Consider the following 12,514-nt stretch of genomic DNA (forward strand, 5'->3'; position numbering starts at 1 on the left):
CCCCCAAACCGCTGAAATAATTTGCACCGGACACTGTCGGTTCTGGGGCTTGCGCTGCTTTCAAGTTTGGGGTGTTTACTCCCCCACTCCCACGACTATTTTTCTTCTTTCTTGTGCCTCTATTTTACTGGGATGACTAAACCTTTCAACTATGTTAGCAGTAAACACGGCTAATTTACCCCCTGCCTCTGTGAAACAGCTGCTGACAGCTGCACTGTAATTCAATCAAAGATCTTTGTAGTCGGGCCTACCAAATTTACATGTGCTGTTTGCTTCCACTTCTCCTGCCCGGAGCCCCACACAGCTGCACCAAACATTGACGGGCGCCCCTTGCCCCCCAGGACCCGGATGATAAAGAGCGTGTTAACGGTGGAGGCCAAGGCAGAGTCCCGGCAGACCGAGACGACTCCAGGGTCCGGGCGTTGAGGGAAAAAAAAACAACACAGACACACACACACAGGCCCCAAACCAGAACCAAATGTCTCCTTTTATTGCAAAGTCCAAACCCTTTTTATTTTGTCTATTTATACAGCGTTTTCTCTGAGGCCTGCTCGATGCCACAGCTGAAGGTACATTGGTCTGACCGTTAATAAATAGTCTTAAATACGAAAATAAACAGGTCGAAGGGAGGCGAGCTCCCCCTCGTGAACGAGGGATCCGAGAGGGTCTCGAATGGGCTTCCGATGGACATAAATAATTTCTTTGTCTTGTAACAACTATTTACATGTTTCAATGTACAAATGACACTAGCCAGAGGTCGGCTGCGGTGGACAGGGTGAGAGAGCGTGCATCAGGACGGAAGCGCACCAACATCCCCAAAGTTGGCAACAGACAAGACGAAATATAACAAAAAGAGCAACTCTTTCCCCTTGATCAGGCAGCATAAAGGCTGCAGCCCAAGCTACTGAAGAAGAAAAAATAAAAGAAAATTCAACCCGGGGCCTGGGGTTTCTAGGGGCCAAGGTGATGAACATGGAGAAGCAGGTCCCCGCTGGACCCGATCCCAGGGCCACTGGCCTCACCTGGGCAGCCCTGCTCTTTAGCACAGACAGCCCAGTCGTCTCCAAGGCCCGTGCTGCTGCTGGAGGCTGGGGCACACCACTTAGGGGACGCACCAGCTAAGGCCAGGGAGGCTGGTGCCAAGAGCCGTGTCAGAAACGGCACCTTGGAGTCGGGACACTTGATCAGGCCGTCAATCTCAAGACAGCTTCGGAGTCCTGGGTTTGCGATCCACATCGGCACCTCCTGCACCCAGCAGACCTCCCACCGTGTCACTGGTCCCTTCCTTTGGGGCCCATTCTTTCACAGAGTCCTCCGAGAGGGGTCTGTGAATGAGCAGAGGTGACCACGGAGGCCCTCGTTGGAGCCCAGACCCCAGGACGCTGCCACCAATGACCACGGCAAGCGCCTCCGGGGTGAGGGACCGAGCCCCTGCCTCTCCAGCCCTGCCAAGAGCTAGGTTCCTTGGCGCCTCTTTACACAGGGCCATACACTGGCCACAGCTCAGGGCGGAGCTCAAGTTCTGCCACTTCTCCCTGGCTTCCTACGGCAGCAGGGTTGGAAAGCTAGTGCCTAGCCTCTTCGGGTGCTTCCGACGCTTATCTGGATCTCTGCCACCACACACCCTGCTGAACCATGGAACCTCTTTTTCCTTCGAGGTCAACACACTCCCAACTCCAAGCAGAAAATTTCCCTCTCCCCTCCCGGGCCAATCCTGGATTCTGGGTGAGTCTCCATAAACAGTGAGCCTCGGCAGGCCTCAGAATGCAACCGGGATGGCGTGGAGAGGGGGCCTCCCTCCCTCCGCCGGCCGCAGCTTCTGTTTATGAAATCGGAATAAACCAAGAAATAGGGATAAATTGTTTAGGAAAATATATCTGTAACATCCTAACCATTTTCATTCATTCGTTTTATTGTGACATGTATTACAGGAGCCTCCGCATGAGTCTTCCTCTCGCACAGACACAAACGTGCCCACCCCCAGCCGCACCCTCTTCCTCCCACTGCCGGCGGCCTGGCTGACGGGCGCTCCTCATTACCCCTGGGACGAGTCGGTGCATGGCCGCGATTTCGCAGCCAGGGCTCGTGGCCGGGCGACTTTCCTTTAGCTACATGTCCTGCGGTTGGGTTTCGCCTGCAGCAACTTGTAGGATCTCGTCCGTAGGACGCCGCCGACGAACCACTGATCAAAAGCCACTCGCCTCCCAAATACCCTCACACGCCTGCACCGTTCAGGTTGGGGAGGGGGACAGACGGTCTGGCAAGGCAGCCGCTTTGGTCTGCGGGCTCCTCGCCACGGCGGTGGCCCTGGGTGGCCGGGCCTCGGGCAGGGCTAGTGGCAGCCGCAGGCCCGGACCACCATGTTCCTGTACTTCTTCAGGATGACGTTGGAGCTGTCGTCGAAGTAGAGGACGGAAATGGCGTTGAGCTGAGTCGGGGCGCAGCAAGGCTTGGGCACCGTCTCAGGGTTGATGAAGTGGACCTGGAACACACACCGAAACGTTGGTGGGCTGCGACCGGGCATCGCCTCGGCCTGGCCCCCGCGCGTCTGCTGGGACAAAAGCCACGGAGACAACACGTACCTGGCGCCCCCGGTTCTAAGCACCTGATGGATAACCAGCTCGGCTCCAGGCTTTATCCTTGGATCACACACAGGTGGGAGAACCCACGCACAGGGGTTTACGCAGCCGACAGCTAGCAAGCGGGTGGCCAGGTCCCGCTCTGTCTTGGGGCTGCCCTGTGCACTGTGGGAGGTCTGGCACCCTCGCTGGGCTGCACCCACTCAACGTCAGAGGCACTCGGACCCCGGCTCCCAACCCTGACAACTAAAACTGCCTCCAGACACTGTCAAACATCCCCCAGGAGGCAAAATCGCCCCAAGTCAAGAAGCACGGGGCTGGACCAGGGTTGGCCTACAGGCCGAGCCCTGCCCCGCCGCGTGTTTTTACGAATACAGTTTTATGGGCACACAGCCACACCCATTCATCACCACAGCATCTCCTGCTTCGGCATCGCAACAGCAGAGGCGGACAGCTCAACTGGGGCCGTTGACTCTCAAAGTCGAAAATATTTACTATCCGGCCCTTTTCAGAAAAAGGGTGCTGACCTCTGGGCCAGATCTGTCCTGCCCAAGAAAAACATCAAGCACATCACACAGGCCATTTAATGTGTTTTAGGAGCCACATTTTAAGAGATGGAAAAGAAAGAGGTGCAATTAATTTAAACAATCTATTCGATTGAGCCCCATATTTCAGAAATATTATCATTTCAACATATACTTAACCTCAGATATCACTAATGAGATATTTTATCTTTCTTTTTTGTTCTAAGTCTTCCAAACCCAGCTGCAAAACATCTTGGTTCCGACTGGCCACATGTCAAGTGCTCAAGAACCACACATTAAAAGTGGACAGCACTGGAGGGTGCAAGTCTAGACTACACGAGACGATTCTGCTTCTTGAGGAATAAAAATAAGAGGAAGAGAATTTCGGCAAACACTTGGGTGCACATCAGCAAGGAAGGAGAAGGTCCAGAAGCTAAGAATGAAGAAAGAGGAGTTCCCATCGTGGCTCAGTGGTTAACGAATCTGACTAGGAACCACGAGGTTGTGGGTTTGATCCCTGGCCTTGCTCAGTGGGTTAAGGATCCGGCATTGCCGGGAGCTTGGTGTGGGTTGCAGACGCAGCTCCTGTGGCTTGTATCCTGCGTTGCTGTGGCTGTGGCCTAGGCCGGTGGCTACAGCTCTGATTAGACCCCCTAGCCTGGGAACCTCCATATGCCACGGGTGTGGCCCTAGAAAAGATAAAAAATAAAAATAAATTAAAAAAAAAAAAAAGAATGGAGAAAGATGCCAGCCGGTTGCCCAGGTTTATTACTCCTTCTTGCTCAAGGGCTTCTGTGCACCTTCCGGAGGGTGAGGGTTGGAGGGAAACAAATTCAAATGCCGGCAGGGGCCACACGAGTGCCACTGATGACCACACTCAGTCAGGAGTCAGACAATAGGGGAGAGTGAGGAGTGGGGCAAACTAAAAGGAGACGGCCACTGCTGCCCACAGCCACCCAAGGCAGTGCCATCGGATGCGCCGAGGGTTCAGGACAGGCTGGCAGTTCAGCCCTGTTTTGTTTTTATGTGAAACTTCCAGGTTCCCAACACAGCGTGTGGACCGAGTGGAAACGCCACAGATGACCGCCTGCACTCCAGCCCCAGTCGGCGACCTCTCATGCCAGACGGCACCCTTCTCAGAAGGTTTGGGGGACAATTTCAAACCTTACAAGTCTAAACCTTCCCCCACATGCTCCGGCCTCGGATCATTTTACAGTAAACCCCAGATGTTAGCTCATTTCTTCTCTATTTCACTCGGATTCTCGGGAAGGCAAGGACTCAGATATGACCCTCGAGTTCCTGTCATGGCGCAGTGGAAACGAATCTGACTCGCATCTGTGAGGACGCAGGTTCAATCCCTGGCCTGGCTCAGTGGGTCAAGGATCCAGCATTGCCATGAGCTGTGGTGTAGGTCGCACACGTGGCTTGGATCTGGCGTGGCTGTGGCTGTGGCGTAGGCCAGCAGCTGCAGCTCCGAGTGGACCCCCAGCCTGGGAATTTCCATATGCCACGAATGCAGTCCTAAAAAGCAAATAAATAAATAACCCGCATTTTAGAATCATCAAAGGATTCATTCTAACCCTAGAGCTCACGGGTGAAACGTGGATTGAGTGTGTGGTCACTGGGCCGTGGGGCTCCTGCTCGTGGACCAAGAACGCAAGGCTCAGTGGAGGGTGCCGGGGTGCTCCTGGTGACCCGCGAGACACCCCCATCACCTCCGCTGGTCCTGGGACCAGGACGGAGCAGGGACGCTGGCACAGGGGACAGGAACAGGCTGGGGTGACTATTCTTGTCCAGCCTGACGACCGTCAATCCTGGAGAAGGTCTCAGAGTTTATTGTACTGGGAGGAGGCTCTGGCAAAGCGATGCTAACAAAGGGCAGAGCCTGGTCCAAAGAAAAGAAGTAGAGGAACTTTTTCCCTAAGAAGTAACACACATGGGGCAGGGACAAGGGAAGAGGGAGGCAGGTCACTAAATGAAAAGAAACACAGGAGTTCCCGTCGTGGTGCAGTGGTTAAAGAATCCGACTAGGAACCATGAGGTTGCTGGTTTGATCCCTGGCCTCACTCAGTGGGTTAAGGATCTGGTGTTGCCGTGGGCTGCGGTGTAGGTCGCAGACATGGCTCGGACCTGGTGTTGCTGTGGCTGTGGCATAGGCCAGTGGCTACAGCTCTGCTTAGACCCCTAGCCTGGGAACCTCCATATGTCGCGGGAGCGGCCCTAGAAAAGGCAAAAAGACACACACACACACACACACACAAAACCCCACCAAACAAACAAACAAACAAAACAAAATGAAACGCAGAGCTCCGGAGCAAAGAGACCTGCAGGATAGAGGGGGTGGCCTGGGTAGTGAGCTCTCTGTGCTTAGAAGTATTCATGCCGAGGAGGTTGACCAGTTGTCAGGAAAGGCCTAGAGAATGTTCACAGCAAGCAAGTATCTACCAAGCTCTCGGAAGCTCAGGTTCTAGGAACCAAGTCCCTAACCAATACCAGCATTGTTGTTGGTAAAGTGGTAAGAATAACAGGTCTTGAGTGTCGCTGGGCAGCTGTTAAGAGTGTTGATCTCACCATCACGGAATCCCCCAAGGACCCAGTGAAGGCTCTCAGAGCCCCATGGTAGCCTCACCTCTGTCCCATCACCCCTCACCTCTGTCCCATCACCCCTCACCTCTGTCCCATCACCCCTCACCTCTATCCCATCACCCCTCACCTCTGTCCCATGTCCCTCACCTCTTCCCATCATCCCTCACCTCTGTCCCATCACCCCTCACCTCTATCCCATGTCCCCTCACCTCTTCCCATCATCCCTCACGTCTGTCCCATCACCCCTCACCTCTGTCCCATCATCTCTCACCTCTGTCCCATGTCCCTCACCTCTGTCGCATCATCCCTCACCTCTGTCCCATCATCCCTCACCTCTGTCCCATGTCCCTCACCTCTTCCCATCATCCCTCATCTCTGTCTCATTGTCCTTCCATCTTCCTATCACTTCCCCTCCCTTTCCCTCAAGTTTCCTCATTTGCTTACTTGACCGTTTCCTCCCCTGGAAAATGAGGCTCTGAGGGCAGCGTCCTCATCGGTGCTGTTCCCTGTGTGCTTTTCCCTGCGGTGTCCCCAGTTCCCAGTGTGGGGTCTACATGCAGTGCTCAATAAACATCACTGAATGGCTGAGCCGTGAAGTTCAAGGCGAGGAGGCAAAGACAGGCGCTCTGGGAGGGAATGAGCTCTCAAGACTGCCCACCGAGGGGAAGCTCCGATGCTGGGGGACGGGGTGGGGGAAGCCTGTGGGCGTGGATGCCGACAGCCAGGAACAGCGGTACCCAGATGGAGCCGGGGCCAGGGCCACTTTGTCATGAGGCACAATGATCTCTGCCCAATACACCTTTAGGAGCCCATGAAAGCATTCTAATTTCTTTTAAAATTAGGAGAACTACATGAACTTTGGGGTTAAAGATCATGCATGAAGGTTATACAGGCACGTTATTAAATGCCATTTTTAATCTCATTTCATGGAGGAAAGGCCCACAAAAGCAAAAGTGCCCGGGGCTCCAGAGAGTCACCATGTGGCCATGGGCAGAGCTCTGCCGTGGGCCAGCTCACAGGAGCCCAGGGCAGGATCTGGAGGCCTCGCTCCCGCCAGCTGACCTCACCCCAGACGGCACCAGGCCTCACTCACCAGCGTCTGCACGATGGCATGGTTGGTGGCGTTCATGTACGAGTTGAGTGGGAAGGCGCACTCCCCCTCGCAGTAGTAGGCGGCATAGCCTTCGGGCGCGATGATCCAGTCCTGCGGGAGAGAGGGGAGGCCGTGGGGGGCGTGCTGAGGGGAGGGTGGGAGCGGCAGGGCTGAAACCCGCCTCCTGTGGGCCAGACTCCGAGGCCCCCGAGGTCAGAGGCACGGCCCACCTCCTCCCGGGCGGCTGGGGCTCCTGCAGAGGCAGGGGAAACAGGCAGCAGAGCCTTTCGTGGCCCCAGCAGACGGCAACATGAGGGGACGACCATGGGGCTGGGCTGAGCCCGGAATGGACGCTTGCTCTTCATTGGAAGCGGCACAGGACAGGGTGGCATCAACCTCACCCCTACAAAGTGGTAACACATGGGCGGTTTGCTTTAAACCAAACCTCTGGGCCTCACTTCACCCACCCGGGAGGCAGGTGACAGGGGTGCCTGGACCACACGTGCTGCTCGACAAAGGATGCATGTGGCGGGGTTCGCACAGAAACGTTCTGGCGAGAAGGACATCCTCAGTGACCCAAGGGCATCGGGGGCTTTGTTCCGGCACTAGAACGTAAGCACGGCCTGGCACCCCTCAGACCATGGCTGTTGTCGTAGGAGTGCTGACAGAATCACAGGAGAGCACCCAGCTGGCTGTGGGCACAAGCGCCCTGAGGGCAAATCTGGGACCTGAGCTACCAGCTTGCTGAGGGGACAACAAAACCAGAGCAGGTGCTCAGGCTCCGTGAGGGCAGGTTCACTGCTACACCCAAGGCGGCATCTCCGGTGCCTAGAAAAGGGCCTGGAACCACACAGGCACCCATGAATAGTTGCAAGATCCTTTGACCTTCATGCTTTTCCTAGGATTCACCCCCCCATCCTTGACCTGCTCCAGTCAAATGATTCCAGAGGGGGGGCTGTGGCCCTGTAACATGATCCCGCCCCTAAAACTGATGATTGGTTCAGGGACAAGCACCTGACCTGAGCTAGGCCAATCAGTGCCTTCCCTGGGAATCTTGTTTTTTTTTTTTTTTTTTTCCCCTTTGGTCTTTTTAGGGCCACGGCTTATGAAAGTTCTCAGGCTAGGGGTCAAATTGGAGCTGCAGCTGCTGGCCTACACCACAGGCATAGCAACCTGGGATCCGAGACACGTCTGCGACCTACACCACAGCTCGTGACAATGGCTGGATCTTTTAACCCACTGAGCGAGGCCAGGGATCAAACCTGGTCCTCATGCCTACTGGTCAGGTTCATTACCACTGAGCCATGATGGGAACACCTTCCCTGGGAATCTGAATCACAGGAGGGGAAGGAGGGGTAGACAGGGCAGAGCAAGGGAGCCACGTCCGCGAGAAGCAGCCAGCGCAGGGTGGAAATGGGGTTCACGTGGAGAATGAGGTTCATAGCGCACAGCGTGTGCGTTTCTGGTTCTAGCTGCTCTTGGGTTTCACGAGGCAGCCCTAGAGCCGGACCCTAAATCCTCTCTCCTAATTAGGGCTCTTGACCATGGAGTCTTGATGCTGGAGTCAGTCTCGATACCGACGTAGGTGAGAATCACAGCTCACTGCACATATGGAATGAAGCCCCCCTGCCGTGGGGAGGGGGCACGGGGGAGCCCACAGCCAGCCGCCACCTCCACTCACCTGCCAGCCCAGGTCCCGGAAGCTGACGTAGAGCTCATGCTTCTTACAGGCCTGCCGCTGGTCACTGCTGCTGTTCTCTGCATTGACAAGGACGGGAGGAGCAGAAGAGCGGAAAAGAAAAGGAAACACACCCGCATTAAAGCCTCCTCTGTCCAAGGCAGTGGTGTGAACACCGTCAAACGCTGAAAGTGGGATGGTGGCTTTCCTGACAAAATAGCCGTTCAAGCACCTGCAGCCTCAATCCTCAGCAAACAGCCTCTGGGAGGGAGGCAGCAGTGCCCCAACCCTCTCACGCAGCCTTAGCTGCCAGCTCTCTCTGTTCTCTCTTGTTTGGAGGCTGACATCTGCCCAGCTTCCCCATGGGGGGGTCCATCTCTAACCAGAGCCCACCACGCTGGCTGCAAGAGCCCAATCAGGGGCACCGCCTTCCCTCAACCTCCCCCCACCGTGGGGCCAGCCCCCCACCCGAGGCTTAGCGCTCTGCCCGGGGCAAGAGGGGATGCAGACAGGGCCTGCGACAAAGCCCCAGCCACCAAGAAGGAATGAGAGGGCCAAAGTCAGATCCCACTGACCTTCCAGAAAAACCCAAAGAATGAAAATTACGCCCTGGGGTTTTCCAGAAGTATGAAGAGTTTGTAGGCATTTGAGGTTAGGAACTGAGTGCTTGTAAACATGCAGAAATCTGTTTCTCTCTCTGTCGCCCTGTGTCTATGTCTCTTTTCTATCGTTCTCCCCTCCACCGCACCTCCCCACCCCCGACTGTCGCCACTGCACAATCTTCCCTGAGCCCCAAAGCTAGGGGGATTCATCTTTCCTTAACCACAACTTGTCTCTCCTCCACCTAGAACTTCCCAGAGGCCTTCTATCACACTTAGAGCAATGTCTCAGCTCCTATCCTTGGCCTGCAAGGCCCCACATGGCCCTGGCTCCCAAACCATCAACCACCAAGCTCCAGTCCCGCCAGCCTTCTTTCCACACCATGAATGTGCTGCCAAGACTATCCTGACCCCAGGGCCTTTGCACCTGCTCTTTCGTCTGCTTGGAATGCTCCTTCTCAGAATCTTTGTATGTCTGGCTCCGACTTGATAGTCAAGCCTTGCTCAAACGTCACCTCTTCAAAAGGGCCCTGTGAAAGCATCGTTGGACTTCCAAGTCCAAGGCCACCAGGACTTGCGGAGTGAACACACACGTAAGGGAGGGCCCCACGCCTGAGCTTCTTCCACTGCCCTGGCCTCCTCACGGCCCAAGTGTCCCCAGAAGGAAAGGAACACTCTGGGTGAGGGGCCCAAGAACTTCTTGCAGGACCTCGAGGAGAGCCCAGGAGATGAGTTGGGGCTGCCTGCTCACCAGACCTGCGCTCGGCTCCCCAGCCCAGCGGCTCTCTCTGATGGCCTGGCGGGTGGTCCTCCCAGGAGCCTGGGGTCGTCATGGCAACCCCAGCCCTTGCCAGTGATGAGTTTAGAGCCCAGTCCTGAGTTCAGGAGCTCACCTCCTGTCCCGAGGAGCACGGTGTCAGTTCAGGTAAAGGGCAAGTGGCCCAATCTAAGGACACAGGTGGAGGCACAGGTGGGGCCACTGGAAAAAGTCTCCTTGGGCCCAAGAAAGACCCACGGGAAGAGCTGGTCGTCTCCTCCTGGGAAGAGCTATGGCAACGGGAATCCACAGCCTTGAGGTGAAGCCAATGTGGATGGTGAGGCTGGGATGGAAAGACGAACCCGCCCCCCCAACCCAACCCCGCCTTCCCAATGCTCCAAGCCACTGGCCCTGGGCTTCCGTCACCTGCAGCCAGCCATCCCAGTGGGTCCCACCTATGACCGTCACCCCAGTGAGGGAGTGGAAGTAAGCTTGGGTGCAGGTGTAGACTCTGGAAGTGTAGGCCCTGAGCTCCCGAGTAGGGCTGGGTGCACAGCACACCATCCGTTCATTCATTCACTGATGCAAGTCCTTCCTGAGTGTCTGTGAGTTTACAGATGCTGTGAGTTTAGGCACTGGAGCTAAAAGTGTGAACAAAACAAACTCCTGCCATCGAGGGGCTTAGTTTCCAGCGAGAGAGGCAGATGATAACTGAACGAATACACAGATTACGTTCCGTCTACCTGGGCAGCGCGGGGACTAAGGGAGGCCAGGAGGCCAGGAAGGGCGTGTGGGGGCTGCTCTGGGATGGGCGCTAACCTGGGCCCGCTGAGGAAGTGAAGTCTGTGTAAGAAGCAAAGGAAACGAGAGGGAGGACGGGGGGGAACCCAGGAGGGGAGAGTCCAGCAGGAGGTCGGGTTAGCTGGGTGGGAGGGCTAGGTAGGACCAGGACAGGAGAGGTGGCTGGTGGAGGGATGGGTGGCTGGGCCCTGGAGCCTTCCAGGCACGAGGAGGAGGAGCTGGGGTCAGCGGCTGGCAGTGCGGAGGGGGCAGGGAGGATGGAGCCGTGATGGGGAGTCCTGGGTCCCCCTTTCCCACCTGGGGACCTAGCCTGAGGGCTATGAGAGAGAAAACCAGCTCTGGGGAGCAGGGCTGCTGGAGGGCTGGGTGGTTGTTGGCATGCAAAGGTCAAGGCCAAGGTCAAGGGAACCATCAGAGAAGAGCCTGGGCACCTCCTGGGCCATTCACTGCACCATCTGGGAGGCACAGACACTGAGCGGAATCCATCACTGTGACCACACCTGTGGCCCCAGGTAGCAACGTCAACCCCTCAGGCCTTCTCCCCCTCCTTCCCTGGGACGTAGCACGAGGCAGCCTGAACAGGACACAGCTCTGAGCACATTAGTTTGGGCTACGGGTGTAGCAAAGAAGCTGCATGTCGAGTGCCAACATTACTCTGAAGCTGTGTGAGGGCTGAGTGAGAAGAAAGCGCCATGATTGCTTAGTAATGTCTGCCACGAGCAGAGGAAGGGCGAGTTGGTGGCCTGAGTGCCACCTTGCCCAACCCTTTCTTAAAACGAAGCAATGATATTTGGCTTGACGTCAAAACCCAAGGCCCAGCAGACCAAGGCCCAGAGCAGCTCATGAAGCTAATTGTTGGCATGTCACTATCGGGGGCAGGGGACTGGCCCTGCCATCAGGGGCCCCAGACACCTGTCTCCTCTAGGTCTCCTTGGAACGTGGCTGCTCTGGGAGGGAGTAGTGGGAACCCCTAATTCACTCTGACTTCTTCCTAGCAGAGAGATGAGAAAAGAGAAGGAAAGATGCTCAGGAAGCAGGCGCCCAGCTGCCCTGTCCCTCGGGCCCTGCCCCCTCCGCCCTTGCAGCAGCGGGCGGGCAAGCAGGAGCCGACAGGCCGCTTCCTACACCTCCGCAAGCCTGGCCTGCGCAGCTAACAAGTCAGAACTGGTGCTGGGACTCGGCTCCACCCGCATGGGTCATCTGGCGAGATGGCTAGTGACCAGGGAGTTGGGGCCAAACGTGGGTGGGGCGAAGGAAGTGGAACCCAGTTTCTCAATCCCCAAACCGCGCCGTCTGAAGAGCAGTCCGAGGCCTCTGGGGGGCGGGGGCGGCCTGCAGGCACGCTGGCGTGTCCCCCGGCACCAGGGGCGCCGACTTGTGTGGCCCGGCAGCGGGACTCCCAGCCCAGCACTTGAAACGGGGCGGGCGTGTGTGCACAGCCACACTCACTCAGGGATTGGGGTTTACTAAGCCTGCAGAGCGGTCCAGGCACTAAACTTCCCGGGGAACTTCAAGCAGGGCCAAGAAGTGGAAATCCAGAGAAGGAGGCAGACCTCAAGCCAGGCCGAACAGCTGCCACGTGCGGTGGTGAGAGCCCTGGCCCGGGGGTGATGTAAGTGGCGATTGAGGGGGGTTTGGTGAGGACGTGGTGGGGGGACTGGGTGTCCAACGCTAAGATTCTGAGACCAGGTCCCCCCACTTCCTTAACCCAACAGACCCTGAGAACAGGAGTCTTTGCAGGGATGAAGTTTGCCAGCCCTTCCTACTGATTGATGAGGAAAAGCCTCTAAGGACTCCCCACACGACCCTCCCTGAGCGCCCCGCCCTGCTGCTCCCCCCTCACCCCGTGCTCAGAGCAGCCAGAACAAGCTTCTTATCAACCCCGCCCCACATCACA

General features: G+C 56.6%; 1 protein-coding gene across 5 annotated transcripts in view; it reads right to left on the reverse strand.

Moving 5' to 3' along the window:
• The window catches only part of BMP7 (bone morphogenetic protein 7), a 108,443-nt gene that overhangs the window by 16,843 nt on the left and 79,086 nt on the right, over positions 1–12,514 (reverse strand). For 2 of the 5 annotated variants that reach the window (XM_005673044.4, XM_085002874.1), the window contains exons 5-7: positions 8,464–8,540; positions 6,783–6,893; positions 469–2,482 (exon numbers count right to left, since the gene is read on the reverse strand). In XM_005673044.4, coding sequence (XP_005673101.1) covers positions 2,333–2,482; positions 6,783–6,893; positions 8,464–8,540 — 338 coding nt within the window. In that variant the 3' untranslated portion in view covers positions 469–2,332. 5 annotated transcript variants of the gene reach the window in all.

Source organism: Sus scrofa, chromosome 17, assembly GCF_054392235.1.
Source record: "Sus scrofa isolate SSC_HxYL_T2T_F1_AM1 chromosome 17, Sscrofa_HxYL_maternal_Yorkshire_Landrace_v2.0, whole genome shotgun sequence".
Classification (NCBI taxonomy): Eukaryota; Metazoa; Chordata; class Mammalia; order Artiodactyla; family Suidae; genus Sus; species Sus scrofa.